Source organism: Ischnura elegans, chromosome 11, assembly GCF_921293095.1.
Source record: "Ischnura elegans chromosome 11, ioIscEleg1.1, whole genome shotgun sequence".
Taxonomy (NCBI): domain Eukaryota; kingdom Metazoa; phylum Arthropoda; class Insecta; order Odonata; family Coenagrionidae; genus Ischnura; species Ischnura elegans.
The window spans coordinates 34,775,329-34,798,494 of NC_060256.1; the positions used below are offsets into that span (position 1 = coordinate 34,775,329).

Consider the following 23,166-nt stretch of genomic DNA (forward strand, 5'->3'; position numbering starts at 1 on the left):
TTAATATGAATATCTCCGTAGTTAGTATGCATATAGCCGATGCCCATGAATGAAATTAAATATTATATGAATGATTTTTTTTCAGTTAAAACAGTTATTTTAACTGGCATGAATTTTCTTTAACCATTACTAGATGGTGTCTGTAAGACGCCGCGTGATAAGTTGCGCTCCAAAATGTGACGCGACTGACGGAGGGTTGAAATTATAAAATTCATTGAAATGTAAAATATAAGCCTTTTATCACGCGGATAAAGCTTGGGTGCTGAATAGGCTGATTAGAAAAATGCGTAGAAGAGCCTGTTTAGTGTATGAGAATTAGCAAGCAATATTAATACCCTAGCCTTATCCGCACCCACACCTTAATCTCCGGGTGACGAGAAGATTTTTTTACTATTCAGTGCATTTTATATTTTATTTTTTTGTGGTGAATCATGTAATTGATTAAACCAGGTCTGGTTAAAAAATTTCGGTAAATTTGTTTATGACAATCGCCATTTGCTGAGAAAATTTAAAAATTACTTCTTCACGTGAAAATTAAATTAATTACAGTAAAATCAATATTTCAAATGCCTGTTTATGTAATATTCTCATCATAAGCAAACGAGTGCGAAAAATTTTCGGTCGATCCGACAATGGGAATTCGTTGAAAAATCAATTATAAGATTCTATAGATGAAACAGACGAATCAAGTCAAGAAAAATCGTGTATTACTAGCAGGAGCTGATTTCGGCTTTGGTCAATGTGATCAAGATTAAAATATCAAAATCCTAGATCACGTGATTATCCTGATTTTCCAGTAAAATAGCGTTGTTATTGTTATTTCTACTGGATATGATTATTCCATTAAATTCAATACTCACTTAGAAGTAGAAGCATTCAAGTAGTAGATCATTTTTCGTACATGCATATTTCCTTTAAAATATATTTCCACCTCCCATAATAATATTGAAGTTGGAGACTTATTTGTTGACTGCCGTTGGTTACAGCGCAGCCATATTGAGCGTTCTTGTTTTGTATTTGTTGTGATTTCTCAATAGGTCAGTTGACCATATATTGTTTCTAGTAGGTTTCTAATAGGAAATTCCTCGAAAGGAATCGAACGCAATTCAGGCGACGATCCCCGTAAGTGGTTGATTGGGTTAGAGAATACTGAAAATTAAGGATCAATCGAAATAAAATAAAAAATATTTAAAAAACGCTTTTATTTCAATATAAATGGAGTTTTTATTATTTATATTTAAACAATTTATATTTAAACAAAATATTTATTTTTAAACAAAAGTAGTAACTATCTACATCCCCCATAGGTTTGCTTCGTGGATTTATTTCGCATTACATGTAAAATTTTCCTTTCTTTTCGCACCTCTTCCTTCACAAACAATCATCTCATGACAACCAATGCCATATGCTACCCCGTTGCCCCATGTTGCCTCCTGGTATAACCGCCTAAAGCTCCTTAACTTTATGAACTCTGAATGTTTACAATATTGCGCCATTACAATGTCTTAAGGGCTTTTGTGGATGCGTTAGACAGTCATGCGTCTTGTAAACTCGTTTTTAAGGCATTGGCTGCATGAGTTTGTCCTAGAATTTATTTAATTATCGTTATCGTTCGACGGGAAATTCAAATTCCAATACATATTTCGCAAAGCGTCCCTCTCATTTTATGGTTTCTATCATAGTAAGATATTAAGTGCGGTTCTTTAACTTAAATAATTTTTGCTTTCCGTTTATAAGCATTCTGGTCGATTTTGGAGCAGCCATGCAGAGCAGGCGGTTTAAAGTGATAAGTAAAATCGAGGGTACTAGTTTGCATGCTTACTACAATTGGAAGGCCGCTGCGTGGATTTGGTTTCTCTGAATGAGTGAATGGCGTTCGTTGAACCTCGTCCCGCAACTTGTGCCTATCGCATCGCGGAAGTGACGAAACGACCAGGGCTCCGGAAATGGCGCTCTTCTGCACTGGACGCATTGCTGACGATAATGGCCGAGAGGAGATCCCGAACCATGAGCATGATCCATTTCACGCTCTTCAGATATCCGACTTGCTTTCACGTGTCTGAACGTCCCGTGTCTTAAACATGTCTGCTCTTTGAGTTGGAATACTAGATGCAGGGCTGGGCAAAATACAGACCGAAAAGTATTTGAAATAAATAAATACTGCTCCAAGTGTATTTGAAATGCCAAATATAAAATTCCTTTTACAAGGGTATTCGAAAAATTAACTACAAAATAGTATTCTAAATACCTTTTAAAATATAAAATATATTTGTATGGAAACTAATAGATCTTAAAAAATATAACCTGCCATGGTTCGTTAAGAATGGTTGCAAACATGAAAAAACGATTCTAATGATAAATTTTAAATAAATAAATAACTAGATATTAAAGCATGGGGACACTAGCAATTTCTGTTGCCAGACGTCTCTTTGGAATAACCCACTATTACCCAATGAGAGACTGGACTGCTGCTGTATTCTTTTTACGGGATCTTCAAGGAGGTAGGGGGAGTTGGGGAGGACGGCGGAGGTGAGGGGGGAAAGGTGATGGGATGATTCCATGAGATCAGAATGGTGAAAGGATGATTCCAGCAGATAAAGAGGAGTTTGCCATAAAATATCTTGATCTAACAATAAGAGGGGCCCCAGTTCCGTAGAAGTGTTAACAAATGAGCCCCAGGGAAGTTGCGCCTCTCGAAGACGGTCGAGACCACCGTCTTTGATGCTCAATTGGGAAATGGAGTAAGCACCCTTACCGTTAGACGGAAAAAAATAATTATTTGGTTCAGGGTTGATTACTAGAAATACGGAATTCAGGCAAATTGTGGACGCCTTTGGTACATCTCTAAATTTTCTGCCCGACTTGGCTATCTATATTTGCTCCTTTATGACTCTGAGGTAGCACCTTAGCCCTAAGGACAAAATCCCTTGACTCCCGAGTTCATTCGCTTGGTTACTCGTAAAATAATCTCCGAAGCATAATGCTATAGTTAATGAATTATATTGTAGGTGGCATCACGAGTACGATACACATCACCTCTTCACAAACCTTGCAATGAAATTACATTTTTCGAGCCACCGATGACTAGCCTTTATGACCTCAACTCATGGTTATGTTCTGCATAAAGTAAATAGAGAAAGATAATGGTTTTCCAAGCCAAAACGCGTTTTGCTTGACACGTTTCAAATATTCACTAACGGATTTGGTATTGACGTTCAGTTTGTTTTACCTTTATTTCATTTACTTGTAATCTTCTGTATTGCTTTCGTTATTGTCAACTAACACGTATGAAATATATCAAGCATTCAATTGGCCTACTTTTGGCCTAACTATTCTATTTCGAGGTATATGGACCCATTAATCTTAAATAAACTCGGTCTTGTCAATCGCAACAAGTGAAACCGATGAGTCCCTGCTGTGCAGGCATCAATTAAGTGTTGATAGGATTTTTGATGGAAAAATCGATTTCGATTAAAATCGAAAACCGATTTTTAATCGTCAAAGATCGTGGAAATCGAGATCGAGCCATGATCTTCGAGTACCTTGCAAAAGAAAACTCTCAAATTTTAAGTCAGGTAAAATTGAAAAGGCACGCCCTCGATCATCAAGAAAACATCTCAATCAGTGGATCTTTCAAAAAATAATTTTAGTGAAGCCGAATGGTTCCAAGCGGTGATCTCAAAAGTTAAATATATGTGCATTTGTAAATTATTACTACTAATAAGTATGAGTATTTATTCTAAGTTCTAATCATTTTTGCTACCCAAATGCGTATTTTAAATATTTTGGAATGAATGATGAACATGTTTTTGTATAATTTTTTCAAGAACATTTGATTTTTCGATTAATCGTTCATTAGGTACAGAGTTCGATTTTTTTCTGAAAAGTCGAGCTTTAAATTTCGATTAAAAATCGTTTGCTAGAAAAATCAATTTCGACCGACATTTTTTCATCACCAGTTAAAATCGCGGGATTTGCACCGACTGAAGCTTCCCCACTCTCCTTTCGGATGCGTACAGAATCGCAGAGCTTTCCCTGTTCGTTGGTTTTGCCGTCCAAAACAACGGCAGGGCTCCCATTTTGATCGGGTAGAGATTCATAATATCCTCCAGACTGTCTTGATCCGTCGCGTCGTAGCAAGAGTGATATTTCATCACGAGATATGAGGACGTTTTTCTTAAGCTGGGAAATTTGTCTTATTTTTTTTCAAAGTTTTAACCTAAACGACGCCATTCCTGCGAAAAAACTCAAGTAAAATGTAAAATAAATTATGGTTTCCTTACCATTATCACTGGTCAACAATCCCAAGATTAGTTAGAAGCAGATCTCCACTCAATTTTCCTGTCAGTTAATCTTTTCACACCTAAGTATTTCGCCTCATCCGCATCCTTCTTTACCTGTTACATATATTTCATTCGAGGTCTTCCTTTTTCGATGTTTCCTGATTTTTTTATTTTAATAAATTGTAAAATCAGATGCTAGAAATATTTTTCATTATGAAAGCCAAATTTTGGCTTTCGAACATATTTCCAACCAACAAAATTGCGACATAGAGCTTTCATTTGCGAAGCGATTTGCGCTTTATTTGCCTTTTGCATCTGGCAACGAATGCCATTAGTTCAATATTTTGACCCTAATCTCCCAAAAGCGAAGTTGCGGTTTTTTCACGCTAGCTTTTTCACCTGGACTTCTTGATTGATGTTTGATTTGAACAGGAGTCCATAGGTGATTGGTTGCATTCGATGGCGTGGGTCGATTGAACGGGCGCGTGGCATTTGACTGTGTCTGTAGAGCGAGAGGAAGCCGTGGGTGTGGGGCGGAAGGCCTATCTTATCTCGCTCACTTCCTCCTCCCCCATCTATCTACCCTCGTGGCTTCCGGCGCCCACGCATCGCAACTGCTCCGCTACTGAATCCGTCCGTGGAGTATGTAAGCGGCGACCATCGCTCTCCACGCTGAACACATGTGACATATCGATTCCTCCGATCTTAATATCGCACCTCTCTCGGACTCACATCGATCTGGCTGAAGTCAAAACAATGGAATGACGATATCTGACCAAGGGTGGATTCTGTATCGAAGGGGGGAGGGGTCATTACCTGCGTCCGGGGAGTATGGAATACCCCCCTTGGAGATATGGGTGATTTTTAACTAGGGAGAAGTTTAGCCATCCAAACCAAGGAGAGGGCTTATATTTGGATCGCGTTTTTAGATGCACAATTTCCTCCAGACGTTCTCGCACTGTGGCGACTTTACAAGCGTGATGTTTCACCACGAGCTATATGGACTTTTTTCTTAAGCTGGGGTATTAATGTGACATGATTATTGTTCGAATTGATAACTTAAACGACGCTATTACCTCTAATAAACTCAAGTAAAGTTTAAAATCAATTTTGGTAGCTACGCTCTACGATAAATACAGCTGAAACTTCTACGTTTGGGACTTGTAGCGATGCATTTGCATATGCACTCCCTGTACTCCTTTATAAGTATACAATAACCATTAAACTTAAAAAAAAATTTCAAAATTGATAACATTTTGGGGGTCATGACGCCTGTAATCTCCTCCCCTAATTCTGCACCTGGATTCCTCCTCCCTGTCCGAAGGCAAGATATGGCGCAGACGGCCATCTTGGGAATGACCCAAAAGGTTGTGCACTTCATTTAAATACTTGGGAAATCATGCCAATTTCATTTTTTTCTTAGGCCCTACAAATCGGCAGATATTTGGCTAGAAAGATATGAGAACTAATCCGACAGTTTAGGCACATCGATTTCCTGTTTTTATATTGTAACGAAAGTATACCTTTTTTGTGTGCCCGATAAGGTAATCGCTGTTTTAATTTGAATTTTCTTACGTGCAGACAAGTTTTTCCATTAAATTCCATTAATAAAAAACAGTTTTTGAAGCATTATACGGAGAAAAGCCTTGATTTTTGTATGACTAATTGTCTGAGGGCGCATTACTCTATCTCTTACGGCCGTATTTTGACTTATTTGCTGGCTTATTACTTGTTTACAATTTAAGTCATCGAGTTTAAATATTGACAGGATTTAGAGTGCAGTGTTATTAACATTTATTTGTACCTCAAATTAAAAATTACTTATAAGAAAATGTCGAGGAAAAATTTTCAAATTTGCTGTACAGGCAACTGATGACAAGGGTCGTGTTAACGCACCTCGAATATGTAATTTCGATAACATCAGTCTTAAGCTCTAGCAAAAACTAGTCGGGCGGGTGTGATCCGTCCTCTTATAGAAAACTAAATATATGAAGGACTATTATACAAACATACATTGTTGTTTTCACGAAATGACATTTATGTAGTTTTTCGAGGAAACCTCATTAACTTGCTTCAGTGACGTCGCAAGTCACTTTATGTCATTCATTCTCAGATTTATGGTAAAATAGATTGACTGTGAAAATGAAAATTCCTTGTTTATACCCTCCCACGGAATGGCGAACGATGCCCCCTCCCCACTCCAAAAGGTGTAATCGTCGTCGGAGATGCGGAAATTTAATCTCTAAATGCGGTGGAGTGATGTAGCTGTTACTGTGATATTTAGACTTTGGCATATTCTACCCTTATATATATTACAATTAACCTCGCGCTCGACCGAAATTGAAATGTATTAAATGGTAAGAATTGAGTTAAGTTCATGCTTCCGAGGAGCATGGTAAGGTCAGCCGAGATATAACTGATCTAATGTTTTTTCTTTGCGTGCCTCTTTACTGTTTTCCATCATTGTTGAATCCTGTGCGTATTTTTATCCCATTGAGGATAAATTTCCATCAGACATTTCCGAAGGTTATATATTATATTTTTGATATGAATATCTTTTTCAACTTGACCTATAGATATTGGTATCTTTTTTATTTTATCATGCTCAACAATAATCATCCCGAAGTTAATGCAAGCCATACCTCATTCTCTGAGTCATATAATGTGGTGTAAACAAAAAATATGAAGTAGATGATTGGAATATTAATAATAATTACCATCATATTACTATTTGTGTGTCATATACAGTTAACTCTGATCTTTGGTCGCGTATATTTTGAGCAGGCCGTACTCTAGTAAAAATTACTCAGTATTAACAGATTGGACCGTAAGTGCTGTCGGCCTGTTTGATGGAGGATCCCACGCGTTTGTTTCAAATGCGGGCATTGAAATCTCCCGCTATAGAGCCACGTGGTTGACTGCTTACGTTCAATACGGCCGCCTCACCCGCACCTGCCGTTCGAGTTGTAATTTATTTGAATTTCTACTCCTTTAATCCCGATTCATACTAAAAAATAGTGGTGAATTCCTGGGGGGACCAATTAGCTTATTGTTACTATGTGCTTGGGTAAGCGGCGGCGTTTCATAGAGGAAATTTGAACCTCGATAAATTGATGGAAGAATTACCGTACTTTTTATTCTACTTGGAATTATTTATTCATTTCTCCAGACTTTTGGTGTCTTAGTATTTTTATCAGCGCTTGTGTTTCGTGTTTTGTTAACCCTAAGCTTTGGGTAACGCGAGTTAGACGTTTCGGAACTGAAAATTCTTGTTTTATAGCATCCCATTTGCGCTGGTCGAATGGTCGCATCGGTCATGCCATTCTCGTTGCAAGCTGTGAAATTTGTCGAATGCTTTTGATGGATTTGAGTGCTATTGGCTATTCAACTCAAAGGAGAGTGGAGGAGATCTTGTATTTTCCTTTCTGAAAGACAAATGTATCAGAAACTGTATCGCAACTGTATCAATGCTCCACCATAAGTCGAATTGTTTTATGCAAATCGTATTTCCATTTCCAAGCTAAGACGCAATGTGACCTTTCTCCCTCTCATTTGCTCACTAAGCCCTCTATTCCTTTCCTTTAACCTTTGACGTGGATGATTTAACGATATATAGGAAAATGTCGCGATATTTAAATGCATTCGGAATCCTATTTAGTTTTTACCATTGATACACAGCTGATATACGGTTATGCGATGCAAAACCTATTCTATCGCATGACGATAAAAATCGAAGTATCTTGCCTCATAAAAATATCAGGAAATATATTACCGACTATGTGATAAGTGGCAATAGTTTGTTGGAAGTAGATTTTTTATCATGAATGGGAATGGAAAAAACGATAGTTTTCGTCCCAATATGAGTTTTAATAATCGCAAATTATCTATACTTAACAATTATTGTACTCCAATTGTTAATTTTCAATACCCCTATGTATACTTACCCTTCCTACCCATTTACCCTCTGTTATTATATTAATTTAAGGTAATTTCAGCGAGGGCTAACCAATATCTACATTTATTTATGTATTCATTTATTTAAGTAGTTGCTCACATAAGTACATTATTTCTGCCACTGTATAGTTACGCAGTAACAAATATAAAATTTAAACGTAAACAATCAAAAAAAGTACAGGATAAAAAATATTAAAGAATACAATGAAAGACGTCGTTGAAAGGGAGATGGAGGAAGTGATTTATTCATTCACCGGAGAATGGGTCCTTGCGTGAATGATAAATAAATTTATGGACAGAAAAAGTGGAACAAATATTCTCTATATTCAATTATGAGGCATGGATGTTAATTTTTTTTCTTTTTTTCTCTTCTGCAGCAGATACAACCGTACGTGTACAACTACCCGGCACCGGCGGCGCCTAACCGTAGCGGCCTCAATGAACGGAGGGATGAATCGGACGAATGCGGCGGGTGCTGCTTGCCGCGCTGCTTCGCTGAGAAGGGAGTCCGGGTAAGTCTTCATTTGATACGTCTAAACCCGCACCACGGAAAATTACCGTAAAAACTGGCCATTGGGTTAAAAATGAAAGTTGCTATTTGAATCGTTTTTTGCATTCTGCTTTGTGAGAGTGTTAAACCCCATCATATTTATTATTAATTGAGCAGGATGAAATAAATGAAAAATTAAGCAGAAAGAAGAAGCTACTAAGAAACCATTAATCCCAAAATGGGTGATATTGAGCAATCGTATCGTTGATAGTTCGTCAAAGCTCTCGTTTAGTTAAGCTCAAAGGTGAATTTTTCAGACAATTATAATCGCAAATTTCGTCCTACATTAATTATTAAATATCCTTAAAAAATCATAAGTATAAAATAATATGTAGAAAAGACTGGATACCCAATAAAAACCGTTTTCATGTTATCAGCAAAGTTCATCCAAAAAAATGTTTGCGCTGCCATAGCTCAGTGACTAAGTAATTGGGACCCTATTTTTTGGACAAAAATGCTTATAAGTATCTACTCTACCACCTTCTGAATTATAGCAGATTCCTTCTGAAACACTGTATTTATCTTAAACATCTTGATACATTTATCTACTTCATAAGCATTGATTTCTGTCCCACCGGAGGAAGGTTTTTGCGCTAAAAGTGTGGCAGGGCAAAAACCTATTAGCGCGATAAGTACAATTTGAATTCTGAAATTTTATACTCTCTAAGATATGTAGCTTGTTTTGACTAAAATTATCGAAATCGGGATTTATTTAGGTGGAAAAAATTTCAATTCTCATTCAGACAAATGGGATTGCATCTAGAGAGAAAGTGAGCATCTACTTTTTACACGAGAGTCGCTGTTGACGATGTTTAAAAATTTAAAAAAAACTATCTTAAAATTTCAAAACAATACACAGTACATTACAAAACCATTATTGTATGGGTATACTTGAAAATTAAGTCGTGCTAGCTTCTTGTCTCATCCAAAACTTCAGTACAGCTCTCGCATAAGGTTCATCTGAAGCATACGTTTTGTTAATGGTATAGATAAGGCATATTGGCGGCGTTGACAGTTCATAATAGAAGTTGTAAGTTATATTACCGCGGTCTGACCCTCTAATCACGTTCACAGGTTTGTATGATTAGCCTACGGCATCTATTTCCAATGGAGGAGCCGGTGCGGCGCGCGGGAGAAAATTTTAAGGTTAAAATATTTTCAAAAAACACCTTCATGAGTTTTAACGAAATTTCTTTTTTCGAATAGACATTTAAAGTTTTATATGTTATAAAATAAAGGTTTGGGCTAATTCTGAGATGGATAACATTAGAAAAGTTTGTTAACAATTTGTTGAACATTTAAATATATATGCAACATTAACAGGGAAGGGCATTTAATGACTATTTATACAAATATATAACAAATATATTAATACATACTGTGTTGCACTCAAAGCCTTCGCTTTAAAATAATACTGACATCATAGCTTCACAACAATTTTGTGGTGAAATAAAAGGCAATATATGATTCAACGTCCTTTTTTGCCAATAAAAGGCGAAAAAATTAATTAAATAATATAAATGCGCATATATCGCACAAGTTTTTGCGCCATACGGCCTCAGACTAAGTAGTTTGAGTTGGGTATAGACCCATACAGATATTTTCATCTAAATCTGAGACTCACAAGGACGTTAGGTGGTTCAATTGTGGTGGAATGACCCATTTATAAATTTGAAAGTCGATCGGGAAAAAGAAGTTGTGTGTGATTCACTTCGTAAATCGACTCCATGCGGGCAATGAGCTAAAATTTTCTAAAACTTTTTTCCCTCCTATTTAGAAAATCAAAAGTGCTGCATACTGAGATACCTCGACTATATTGTAATTATCCTGATTCATACACTGCATGAAATATTATATCCACATTAGGTAGATCAGTATCGGTGATAGGATGAATTATACTCATATTTATTATTTGAGTAGCATTAGAATCTCAACGACAAGTTTTACCAACAAATTCCATAAATACATCAATTGAGTGATATCAGAAGACACCTTCAAATGAACTTAGTTATTCAGAATTACCCCTAATAATAAAAATTTAATATGGTAGAAAAGTGATATGGATTTTAGCTCTATCCATGGGGCCTCTTAAGCCTTAATTAGCCTAATAGGTAAAATCTCTTCGTGCATGTAATAGGTAAGCCAATAGGTAGGCTTCGTAGGTCAAATATATTAACATTTCATAGCTGTAAATAATAAAAACACTTAAAATGGTACTCTCATGAATGAATTGTTTCAATGATTAACAATAAAAACAATATTTTGGTGTCATTTCCGAAATTTTCAAAGAATTTTATGTAACTATTATAATTCATTTTCGGGAATACGTCCGCGTGCTATTAATATTTAACTCAACGTTTCGTTCCACTTACTGGGAACGTCGTCAGGAGAATGAAAATAAAAAAAAAACCTAAAAACTGAAAACCTTAAAACTGAATTTTATGTAAGTCCATCAAACGACTACCAAAATTGATTCCTTTAGTTAGTGGTAGTCATCAAGGCGGAATTGCTCTCATAGTGATTATAGCAGTCCTTCTCGTTCGCCTCTTAATACGCATCCTTCAGGAGGGACTAGGATGGACTCTTTTTAATGCTTCAGAAAGGGTATGGAGTTTTGGTCCTATTTTAATGTTTTTTTCCCCTCCGCTGCCCTAGTTGTGGGACTTATAACCCAAAATCAATATCAGAGATAAATTGCGATAAAACTTAAACATGTTATAGCACGAAAAGATGGCGTTACCGGTGATATTCCGTAATTTTGAGATCCTAACGGCAAAAATAATAGTATTAAAATTAAACCGGTGCCACCGGCCTCTGTGGTGGTGGGGTGGAGGTTGGGTGGTAAAGTCCTCGCCTGGTAATCAAGAGGTCGTGGATTCGATTCCCGCCTGGGTAGGTTGCCTCTTTCCAGGGCATGGTTGTTCCTGCACGTGTAATTGTTAAATTTGTTGAGCTCCCCTATGTAAAATGGCTAATAAGTGCAGTATTCGGTGGTATGGGAATACATAAAATAAAAAATAAATAAAATCTACGAGGGAAAATTCTGATCAAACGCTAAAAATAACTATACGTATTTGCTTGAAGTTAAGGTTCTTACCCGGATTTCAAGTCATGCCTAATTCAGTTTCTGATTCAAAATACGCCAAAGAAGGATTTAATAAATACTAGGCCATGCTATAGCTCTCCGATTGTGCGATGAATATAATTGAGGAAAAACTTGAAGAAATTATTTCCTGAAAAGGCTAAGACATAAGTGCTTGAGCCAGATAAAGGACACTGGATAGAAGAACGTAACGAAAATGATGGAACTCTCTTGGGAGGGGAAAAATTTAGGTCGAGTAATGAGAACACCAACTTTGGGATTGCAGTACTGTGATTTTAGCAGAGATCATGCCCTACAGAGGGGTCATGACCCCTCCAAATTTTATCATAATTTTTTTCTCTAATATTTTTGTATCCTTATATGTCTGACATTCAATTTCATACGTTGATAAGAATAAAAATGATCTTTTACGCTCCAAAATGGGTTTGAAAAATGGGTATTTAAAAAATATGTTTACATGGGAGAACGCCCCTCTCTTCCAGGGGTTACTCTATACTCCCCAGACCCTGGTCATGACCCAGTGCCCCACAAATTTGATGCTGAATCCGCCCCTGCCTGTGTAGTTACTCTAATTGACTCTAATTGTATTTAATTTTTTCGCAGTTGAATTATTTCTATGCTTTTGGCCTGCTATTTTCGCATTTTTTTTAATTTAAATTTTAAATTTAATTCCAACGTTTTTCTGCCGATTATTTTCCCTTTCATTCTGAGGAAATCAGATTTAAGGACTAGGCTCACAGCAATCGCATGATATTTGAGACACAGGTCAGCCATATCCGACCACAGTAGTCATTTGGCTACGTCCAACCATTCTGAGGATATGAGGCTCTTGAAGAAACCCCGCACTATTTTTAAATGTCGAAATGTCAAAACTATGATTTTGAAGCTTCGCGATAACTCAATCCACTCACTTTTTACTTTGCTCTATAATAAATACTATGTACTAAAATTGTATTTAGTAGTTTCAATTTTGAATTACCATGTGAAAATTCCACAAAGAAATAATCCTTCGCCTTGACCAGGATCTCCCGATTTTAGGTCGAGTGCTTTAGCCAGTTAAGCTACTGAGGCGTCTTTCCCATATATAGAAATTTGTAGATTATTCAGAACAAGATAGTGTGAACTGCTGAGCATATTATGAGACTAGCCGTCCAATTCGTGCGCACTGCGCTACCGCCAGAGAGCAAAGCCCGAACTTTGAAAATTAAGAGGTGTTCTTGACTAATTTAAGTATACCGTGACAAGCCACAGTGGCGTAGCCAGGAATTTAATTCAGGGGGGTGAAAAACAGGGTACTAAGTCATGGGTTTTTAACTAATTTTAACACTTTTCACAATCGAAAAAACTTCATTAGTTAAATAAATATTTTGTAAATTCATGATTTTTCAATATTTTGTTTTCTTTCATGAAGGGAAATAATTGTGTTCTTATATTTCGGGGTGGTCCGGACCCCCACCTAGATACGCCAGTGAATAGCCAGTGAAAACTTTACAGAGTCACCCGCAATGCACAATATGCGCGAAAATTCCAGGTCAAGGCGAACGATCAGTTCTCAAGTGAGTTTTCGCAAAATTTGTGCATTGAGGGTGACTGCGTAAAGTTATCATCGTGGCTAGTAAATTGAATTGAATTATTTATTTTATTAAATTAATTTGATTGATTGAATTGATTGAAATTGATTAAATGTTAATTAAATTGAATTATTTATTTATTTTTGTTAAGTTATTTTAGGATTTTGTTGGAAACCCGACGTTTTTATGCCATTCATTTTGTCTCTTTATTGAGAGGAAATCAGATGGAAGGACTAGACTCTCACCAATCGTATGATACGTGGGTTGCAGGTCACCGATCTGAATTGACTCCTGTGGAGTTTTACGCAATCTTAACGATCCCCTCGCCAGTCACTTTGTTTCTTCGTTTTCAACTCGTCACGTATCAACGGAGTCGAATGTCATAGTAACCACGCCTGCCTTCGGCGTTTTAAACGTTGCATCATCTGCGTTCCAAGATGCGCTCACTTCTCCGGAGATTTAATTGCGATCATATTCGATGGACCGTCTGCTTTGGCGACATGTGACATCCGTGGAGAATGCATGAAAGGAGCCGCTTGTCTTCAACCCTTGGGATTTAAAAACACTCTTATAGTTAATGGGGCGGAAATCGTAAAATGCTGTTCGATGCAATGAATCGTTTCTTCTCCGCTATTACGTATATCGGTTCCGTTTCATATTTTATTGTCAGTACAGTCGTGCATAAAATGGAGGGTGTAAGGGCGTGCTTTGTTCGGTTAAAAATCCCATTCCATCCGAGTATACGATTAAGGGGTTTCATTGTCCCACAATAATAACGTTTTGACTGCATTTGTTATTTTTTTCCTCACAAATAAAATCAAATGTTCGTCCATGAGCGACTCTTGACTCCAGTTTGCGTATGATTTTCATGATTTTATGCGAGGTGGATGTTTGCTTAAGATTATTTGCTATCTTTCATGTCAAAGAAGTTAATTGCAAAAATTATGGGAATCTTATATACGTCGGTTTTTTAAAGGTTGTTTAGTTCTGGGGAGCAAATCGGTAGAACTGAAAAGTAGACGTCCTCTTTTACAGGATGAATTGTAATGTAAGAAACCGAAAGCTTGTTAGATGTTAAGGTAAATTGTGACTGTCGCTTTTTAGATAAAAAAATTATATGGAATATAAAATAAATGTTATCCATGTAAGTCAAAATATTATCATTTAATGAAAGTTTTTTTCAATGCATTGTACTCGTAAATATCAATATTATAGTTACTGAGCGATGGCAACGTAACTTCTTTTTAGTGCACTTTGTAGTTGCCATGGAAACTAATTTTATTGGGTATCCAGCCGTTTTGACATTTTATTCAACGCTCTGGATTTTTAAGGACGTTACATAATTAAGGTCGGACAAAAATGTGCGATTACACAAGTCTGAACAATAAATCTTTGATTTTAATTAAACGAGAGCATTCATCGAGCATCAAAAATACGATTGCCCAATCTCAACCATTTTGAAATTAATCGTTTCAGCTCAATGGACGTACTATAAATGTTTTCTTCACTCGAAGAATAAAGCAGCATTGGTGCTGATTAGGTATATGACCATGAAAACAGTTTTTCTTGGGTAGGTATCCAGTCTTTTCGGAATTTTATTTAATGCTCTGGATTTTTAGGACATTAGATAATTAAGGTTGGAAAAAAATAAATAAACATAATTTTCTAAAACAACTAATCTTTGAGCTTAATTAAACTAGAGGTTTTAAGCGATTATCAACAATACGATTGCGCAATCTTATCCATTTTTAAGCTGTGCAGATTCCTCCTGAAACGTCTAGTGTATAGGGACTACGAGCTGAGCATATTAAATGTCCAACCAAGATGCCAGACCGTATACAACGCGAGTGAAATCTAAAGAGTCCCTTTAGTTTATTGTTTCAGTGCCTGTGTGTTTAAACGGGGCGTTTTTCGTTCATTGGAGGACTTGAGCTGTCGCGGTGACATGAACGCGTGTCACGAAATGGGAAATCGCGCGGAGTCTATAGCTGTAGTGTGAATAGCCACGTTGAAGGACGAAAACAAATAAAATTACGAAGAAAGAAAATATAAAGACCTTCCAAAGTTATTGCATGTGGCTACAGTTGGCGGAAATGGGTTGAATCGCGATATCGAGTCTGGGTGGACGACCCCATTCAACCAGTGTGGACGATGCGTCAAATGGCAAATAACGATGGCCCTATTATTTAGTACGATCTCAGATTTCACTGATTCCAGTGCTTAATTTCGGCCGGAACGGTGTCCCGGCATATCTCAGGGAAAGTTGAGTGAATTAAAAAAAGTAATCGTTTTTTATATTTGGTAAAAAAAATACTCATTACCGTAACTTTTAGTGCAAGTTTAAAAAACTGGAAGTTTCAGGAGGCGTCGGCTTACATTTTATTTATTTTTCATATCACCGAAAACATCTCGTGTTGGCCTTTACATCGGGGGTTTTCAAGAATTTTAACAAACACACTTTCACGAAAAAAAATGCCGATTACGAATATTGATGCCCTGGATAGCGGAAACCTACCCAGGCGAGTCTCGAACCCGCGACCTGTTGTTTGGCAAGCGAGGACATTACCCCGCCGCCATCGGGGCCGAAAAATCATGTTTTAATTTAATGTGTTGATATGCGTTCCGGTACCCTAAGTTTTAAAAATTAAGCAATGACTGATTCCAAAATTTGATACTTGCATTCATCAAAACACGCCTTTTGCCGGCAGGTGGTCTACCTGTCGACTGCGCCCAACAGCGCGACTGCCGTTTATTTACTCATGCGCCACTAAGCAGTGTGTGTGTATAGTGGTCTCCCCCTTCGGAGGGCGTTCTTTCATTCAGTCCTTCCGTCGCTGGCGTTGAATGAGACCCTTCCCCTCTCGACCGGAATGATCGAAAGCGCCTCTCAAGATGCAGTGCTACCAACTGGAAGATGTCTTAAGCCGTGTCCCAACTCTTTACTGTCCGTACCAAATGTATAGGTATTTGAGTTCGAACGCTTATAAAAACCATATCCTTTAAGCTATTTTCATGATATTGGTGGGGATCGGGTTGGTGTGGTGGCTAGAGTGTTGGCTTCCCACCCGGCGGGCTCGGGTTCAAATCCCGGCAGTGGCAGAGAATTTTCAGAGACTGCCCGATCCCTGCTTGAATGTTGTGTGGAGGACATTTCAAGCGCAACACTCCGTCCGTCGGATGGGACGTTAAGCCGTGGTCCCCTTGGCGCCTTTCGTTAAGAGCAGGCTGACGCCGACGCCGGGTTTCTCTCCACCCTTCCTTCCACACCCTTCCCTCATGGCGCAAATGACCTCAGCTGTCGGTCGCCTCCTCCAAATACCATACCATACCATGATATTGGTACCATTACTTTTCTTGTTATATGGCCCGTTGATTTATTCGGTTGAAAAGTCTTTATCCCACCAGTTAAATATAGATATTAGCAGTGGCGCAGCGAGGGGGGTTTTGAGGGATTAAACCCCCCCCCCCCAGAACTCAGAGAAATTTGAAGTTTAATCCATTTCACTTAATTGGATTGATATTACTTATCTATAGAATAGTGTAAGGATTAATAAAATATCCCTCAGAAAGCCGTAAAACTTACCATTTTGAACCATTTATCTTAAAATTCCGCAGTTTATTAATCTCGCACCTACCGCTTATCCTGGCGGGTATTCCATACCCCCAGACATCCCCGTTATTAGTTTCACCTAAACCCCCCCCCCCCAACCTTAATTCCTAGCTGCGCCCCTGGATATTAGAGCATAATCTAAAAAAGTGCCGTTTTTTTTTGCTTTAACTAAATTTCAACTGAAAACATTTGCCAACGTTAAGCGCGCATTACCTACTAACTTTACCAAATTTATGCATGTCAAGTTTTAAGGCTCTTTTAGCATTAATTTTAAGTTTCAAAAGCCTCCCGCAATTACAGCAATTGTTATTGTATTATTATGAAAAATATTCTAAGCAACGGTTACCCGCACGAGGTGAATTATGACACCATTGTAATTGGCTAATCTTCCATATATTTGCACATACGTTATCAATATTTTCCTTATATGCGTTGATTATATTAGGATTTTTACTTTTTATCGCGGGGTGATGAGCGCCTATCGGTAAAAGCAGCCGGTAATAATAGTCCTTGTTGCACGCACTGCCTTTCCCCACGGTGTTTAGGAAGAACTTGAATTTTCCTTGTCACGAGTCGCAAAGCGTTCAAACTCGAGTGACTATATTATGGGTACGGACAATAGGCATTAGGGAGCATGGATTTGGCCGGCTAAGTTTTGGGTAGCCAAACCGTCAGGGAGCATGAATCGGGACATCCTAACGTAGGTGTTGCCATCTCCCGGGCACGAAACCAATTAAAAACGAGAAATTTGGAATGAATTGAACAAGTGATGGACATAGCCCTTTGCACACCATATTGTTAATGTTCTCATGCAATTTTGTGTTGACCGGAGTTATTTTGAGGTATGCGTGTTGGAGGAAAATTTTTTCTCATCACCAAAGTAAATTAGGTTACTTTTTGTTTTATTAGTAGACAGGGCCGATTTAAGCGGTAAGCAAATTACGCGGCCGCGGAGTGCGCCAAGCAATAAGGGCGCTTAAGCGCTTATTCCAATATTCAGTACTAATCAAACAAGGAGATTTAAGGTGGAGGGTTGATTTACTCCATAAAATTAATGTAGAAGCAAGGATATATCGTAAAATAGATATCTGTACTCCGGAAAAATCTCTTTTTATTTTTCCAAGTATAAACTTATTAAGTTTGTTTTCCTTTGTTGAGTAAATAAGTGGTTGAATTTCTTGTGAGCCGACTTGTGTGGTATTTATTGATTTACATTTTTTGCTCTGAATAGTTATAAATAATTGATTTTTAAGCTCTAAAATTATCACAATCAACATAAAAATCAAGCACGATGTTGACGCTGATATTTAAGTCTCGACCCTTATTCCAAAAGTATTAGTATTTACCTTAAATTTGTCTCCAGAGAGAATCCATACTACCTCTCGGATTATTTTCGAGGGGAGACCGAGTGTAGTTCGCTTGAAAAATGCCTAGAACCGGCCCTTGTAGTAGATATCGTTAGGTTATTTTTTATTCGCAGCTTCAGGTCAATATTTGATTTTTTTCGTATTTTTTTGGAGATATTAGCTCATTTTGTTACAAAAGCTTAGCGTATATTCCTCTTTATTTAGAAGTTGATGATTTGCGAGGGCCCTTGGACAGATGACGTCCATCGGCTAAGGATAATACAAAACAGCTAGGACGCGGCACGGCGACCTCTCGTCTCCGTTCGCCATTTCATTTTGCCCGAAGAGGTAGGTAATATCCGGAGGCGTTGTATTCGAGTTTCAAGCGTAGTCAGAATTCCGCCATATTGGTTTGACAATTTTCGGACTTAGTCTCAAGGCCGTTTTACACGGTACACGGAATTGCGCAGTCTGACGTACGTGTGAAGGCGCAATCAAAATTGCGTCGTGTAAAGCGGTGAATTGCTAGAACACATGCGAGAATGCGTGGATGCGAGACGGCAAAATAGCCCCTGTTCTAATTTCGTTCATGCATTCGCGCAATTCCACGCCATTTTAGAAATTAATGCAGCTCTAACCTGCGCAATTCCGTGTACCGTGTAAAACGGCCTTTAAACAGTGTACGTACATAATCAAGTATTCTATTCCTTATATCGCCTCTGATTTATATAATAAAAATGCAACAATTACTTCTTTATTGCCGTCGGAGTTTTCCGATCGTACGTCACACTACTGTGTATATAAAACTGTCCATATAGTCATATCGTGGTGATAATATATCGCCTTGAACATACTTTCGTACCATTATTGCGGCCAGTCCGCTATAGTAAGATTTTCATTGGCTGTAGTCTTATTAATTACCAGTAGTAATGTAGGGGAATGGGTAATTTACACTCGTAAAATATTATTTTCGGCTAAGCTATTTGCACAACGGAACCGTGATTGACGATAATTTTTTCTTGGGAAAAGATATTCGAAGCATATTTTCACGAAGCCTTCCCATAATAATAGAAAAAAGGTCTATCGTGTTCATTTGCGATAGTTTATTTTAACGTAACAACGATCATGACCGAATATTTCACCAAATGGTTAGCATTGACTCTTATGGGATTACCAACCAATGTTTTGGTCAAAGTAGGCGTGGCTATCCTACCCAAGCACCCCCATTCCTGCCGTACTGCGCTCAACGCTCTGAACCAGTGGTGCCCTCTCCGGTATATTTACAACCTCCTTGATCTTGCCCTGCTGTGGCGGCACTCTGTCGGCCCGCCAAACTTATTGCCTTGCGAATCGGCTGTGTAGGCACACAAAATTAATTACCATGCCTGCGCACCTATATCTGACGGACACCTTATCACAGAGTATATACTCTGTGACCTTAGTAAGGAGCAATCGGCCATGAACTGCGAATACATGGGGCGAAGGGGATTTTCTTCTGGCTGCACGTGATCCCTTACATAGAAAATTTTGTTACATATCAATCCACATGTTAAACAGAAAGCCGCTTCAATAGGTGCGTGGCGGGGGTTGTTAGGACACCAGCCGTTTACACATAAAAATGAAATACTTAAACGAAATTATGCATTTAAGTCTTCTATCGTGTGGGAGAAAAACAAATTCCCATACTTATCCCTTCAGAAAAATTACCTCAATTACTTTATTGTTCCTGTCGCACCTGGAAAAGTAGTTAGGTTCTAATATGATGCTTTCCGTGTCGCTCTTAAGGTGCGTTTACACTGTGTGACATGTTATATAGTACAGGTTACCATAGGCGGATCCAGGGGGGGGGCACGGGGGCACGTGCCCCCCCCAGACCCTAAAAAATATGCAAGATTTTTAATACGGTCCCATTATCATTGCATTCGTTTTGTATTACGAGGTATCCTTGTGCCCCACCCAGAACAAAATCCTGGATACAGCCTTGTTTGTGCCCCTCCCAGAAAAAAATCCTGGATCCGCCCCTGCAGGTTACATATAACACGTTTTACGAAAAAGTTACAAATCCGTGTAACATGTTACATGTGACATTGTGTTTTAAAACAAAAATTCGTATTATACAACAAGTTTTTGGTTCCCCACACGGAGGAAGAAGGTTTCCCACACACACAATCGATTTTCAATTGATCCATTGGTTTCTAAGTTAGCAGAGATTCACGTTGTTTATAATAAATCCATCAATTTTCGTGGTATAAAAAATTGGTTTTCTGCAAACTCTTATTATTAGATCTGGCTTTCTTATATCAAAATTTCAATGTATTAGAACGAAAACCACGGGAATACCAAGGGCGCAAAATTGGGTAACTTGATTTTACGCGCAAAAAACAGGTACTTTTTTTTCAGAAAAAAATTAAGCAAAAGAAAAAATATCCGTCCAAAATAATTTTAAAGTAAATGATCCAACGTAGAAATAAATTATCTTTCGTATGCTTTTTATTGCATTGAACTTAATTGCTTCGTTTAGATAATAGTGCTCCTCAAACTCGGGTGTCCTGCTTTTTTTACAGACAGTACTAAGCCATGGCCCCTATATACAGGATCATGCAGTAAGCCCAGCACGTAGCCTCCGAGTATCTAGCGGCTCCCAACCTAACTCTTTTAATATCTAATGTAACGCTTTCTGTGCGCCTGCAGTAGTTTTGGACAAATCGTTCAGCTTTCCATTGTATTTTATTAAGTTCACGGATGGAGTCTTTCTGAACCGTATTCCATATGCTTGCTGTATATTCGAGATGTGACCGGACGTGTGCGAAATAGCAACTCTTTTTTAGAAGCCGAAAAAATGAAACGAATAATATTAATAAGTAGAAGTTGCACACTAACATTTTAAAAAAATTGGAACTAAAGGTGAATTAAAGCAAAAACAATAGCAAGTAGGAAAATGGCTTTACTTGCGTTAAATAGCTTTGTGGCATCTCTTGATTTCCGCTTCTCGAGATTCAATGTGAAGGAAATGTCATCGGCGTGGCTCAGTGTTCCATAGTCGTCGTAATTTCTTCACATAAGTTGGCTTGAATGAGGAGAGATCAGAGAATTCGATTAATTCTCGTTTGTCCCCCTAAATCAACAAGTTGGAAGGTGGCGTGCGGTCGTGAAGCTGATGACCTTATGATAACCCTTGAGTCGAGGCAGATGTAAATGATGACCCATTGTCGGGTTTCGTTCCGTTACAGTTTAAGCGCAGGTTTGAGCATCGAACGTCTCAGTGACGTCATGGCAAAATTAGCAGTGCCGGAAAGCGTTTTCCTTAACTCTCTTTAGAAGTGAAATGTTACTCCGTGTGTTTTTTTTACAGGTTATCATTTACATTTTATTACAATGTTTTTGTTTTGGTTACGAATGTATGTATCAGAAATATTTAGGCAACAAAATTGATAAAAGTTTTCTATTATGATTGATTAATATGTCTTTTGGCTGACTAAATACCATGTCTTTTGCTAACCAATGGTAATCTGTTTGGATATTTGAACGTGGTAACATAGCGGTCTTGGACGCTTTTGGTGTCTCCTAGGTTGGAAATTTGTTTGGAGCCTGGATCACGTATTTGCAAGATCCCTTATATAAAGTTCGCTACACGTAATCAATTTGTAATCTTTAAGATGTTGGAGAAGGTGAAACTGGAATTATTTCAAGGAAAATAATTTGCTCGCTTCTTATTAAAAATTAAAACTAGGTAATGTAAAACAAAAATGAACTACTCATGCTGGGAAAACAAATTTTCCTTGGAGGTAGGGAAGACCGGGGTAATAGTGTACGGCGGGGCAATACCGTGCACCATAATTTTAGATCCGCTGGAGTATTTAGTGAGCGCTGGGAAGTGTTGCTACGTAGCGGATGGAAAGCGAAACCGATAGACAATCTGGGAGTTTCTGCATTCACGCACTTGTATGTGACGATAGTTTTTCTGTTTTGAGAACTTCTCTTATAATTTTTAAGACTAACTCGAACGTGAGGTAAGTGAAACATGCTATTAGTGACTATATTCAAACTAGTGGTTTTGAATATCCTATATCATGGGCTATATTTTAAATCCAAACACAAGTACTCTATTGTTCTTATTTTAGGTTTGGGTTGAAATTGCTGCGTCATATAGTTTTGGGGGAATTCCGAACACCTTGCATGAGGCAATACCGTGCAAGGCGCAAGTTGTACGGCGTTGCCCCGTATTGAACCATAATGCCCCATATAGTATTATAATTTGCTGACCAACTTGAACATTAAAATTTTTATGTTTTAAGAATTTTATGTGAATTATGAAGGACCTTTAAATGGGTGAGTTTCCAATCTTCCCAAGCACAGGCGAACCTCGGTAGTCCGAACACACGGTAGTCGGAACACCTCAATAATCCGAACGACCTTTATCCGTCGTGTCGTCAGCCTGTCTGTACTAATTATGTATTTTAATATTTTTATGCAACAATAAAACGTTTACGCCTAAATAGAAAAGGAAATGTATTTTAATTTTATGTTAGCTGACTTTAATTACAACTAAGATCGGGGGTTTGGTATTATTTTAATTTGAATTTTAGCCAACACCGAATAAGTAAAACATATGCTATGTTTTACTTATTCGATGATAGAATAAAAATTTAAAATTACATTTTCCATCTTTATTATTCTCATCACAGTCTTTGCAATATCGTTCATTATGGGGTAATACCACTCCGTGCGGTAGGGGCAATACCGCACGGA

The 23,166-nt window shown here is 37.8% G+C and overlaps 1 protein-coding gene across 1 annotated transcript in view; it reads left to right on the top strand.

The window, feature by feature from the left end:
* Positions 1 to 23,166, top strand: part of LOC124168353 (collagen alpha-2(IV) chain) — a 237,250-nt gene that overhangs the window by 162,736 nt on the left and 51,348 nt on the right. Inside the window, exon 3 of the mRNA XM_046546550.1 lies at positions 8,615 to 8,749. Coding sequence (XP_046402506.1) covers positions 8,615 to 8,749 — 135 coding nt within the window. The remainder of the gene's footprint in view (positions 1 to 8,614; positions 8,750 to 23,166) is intronic.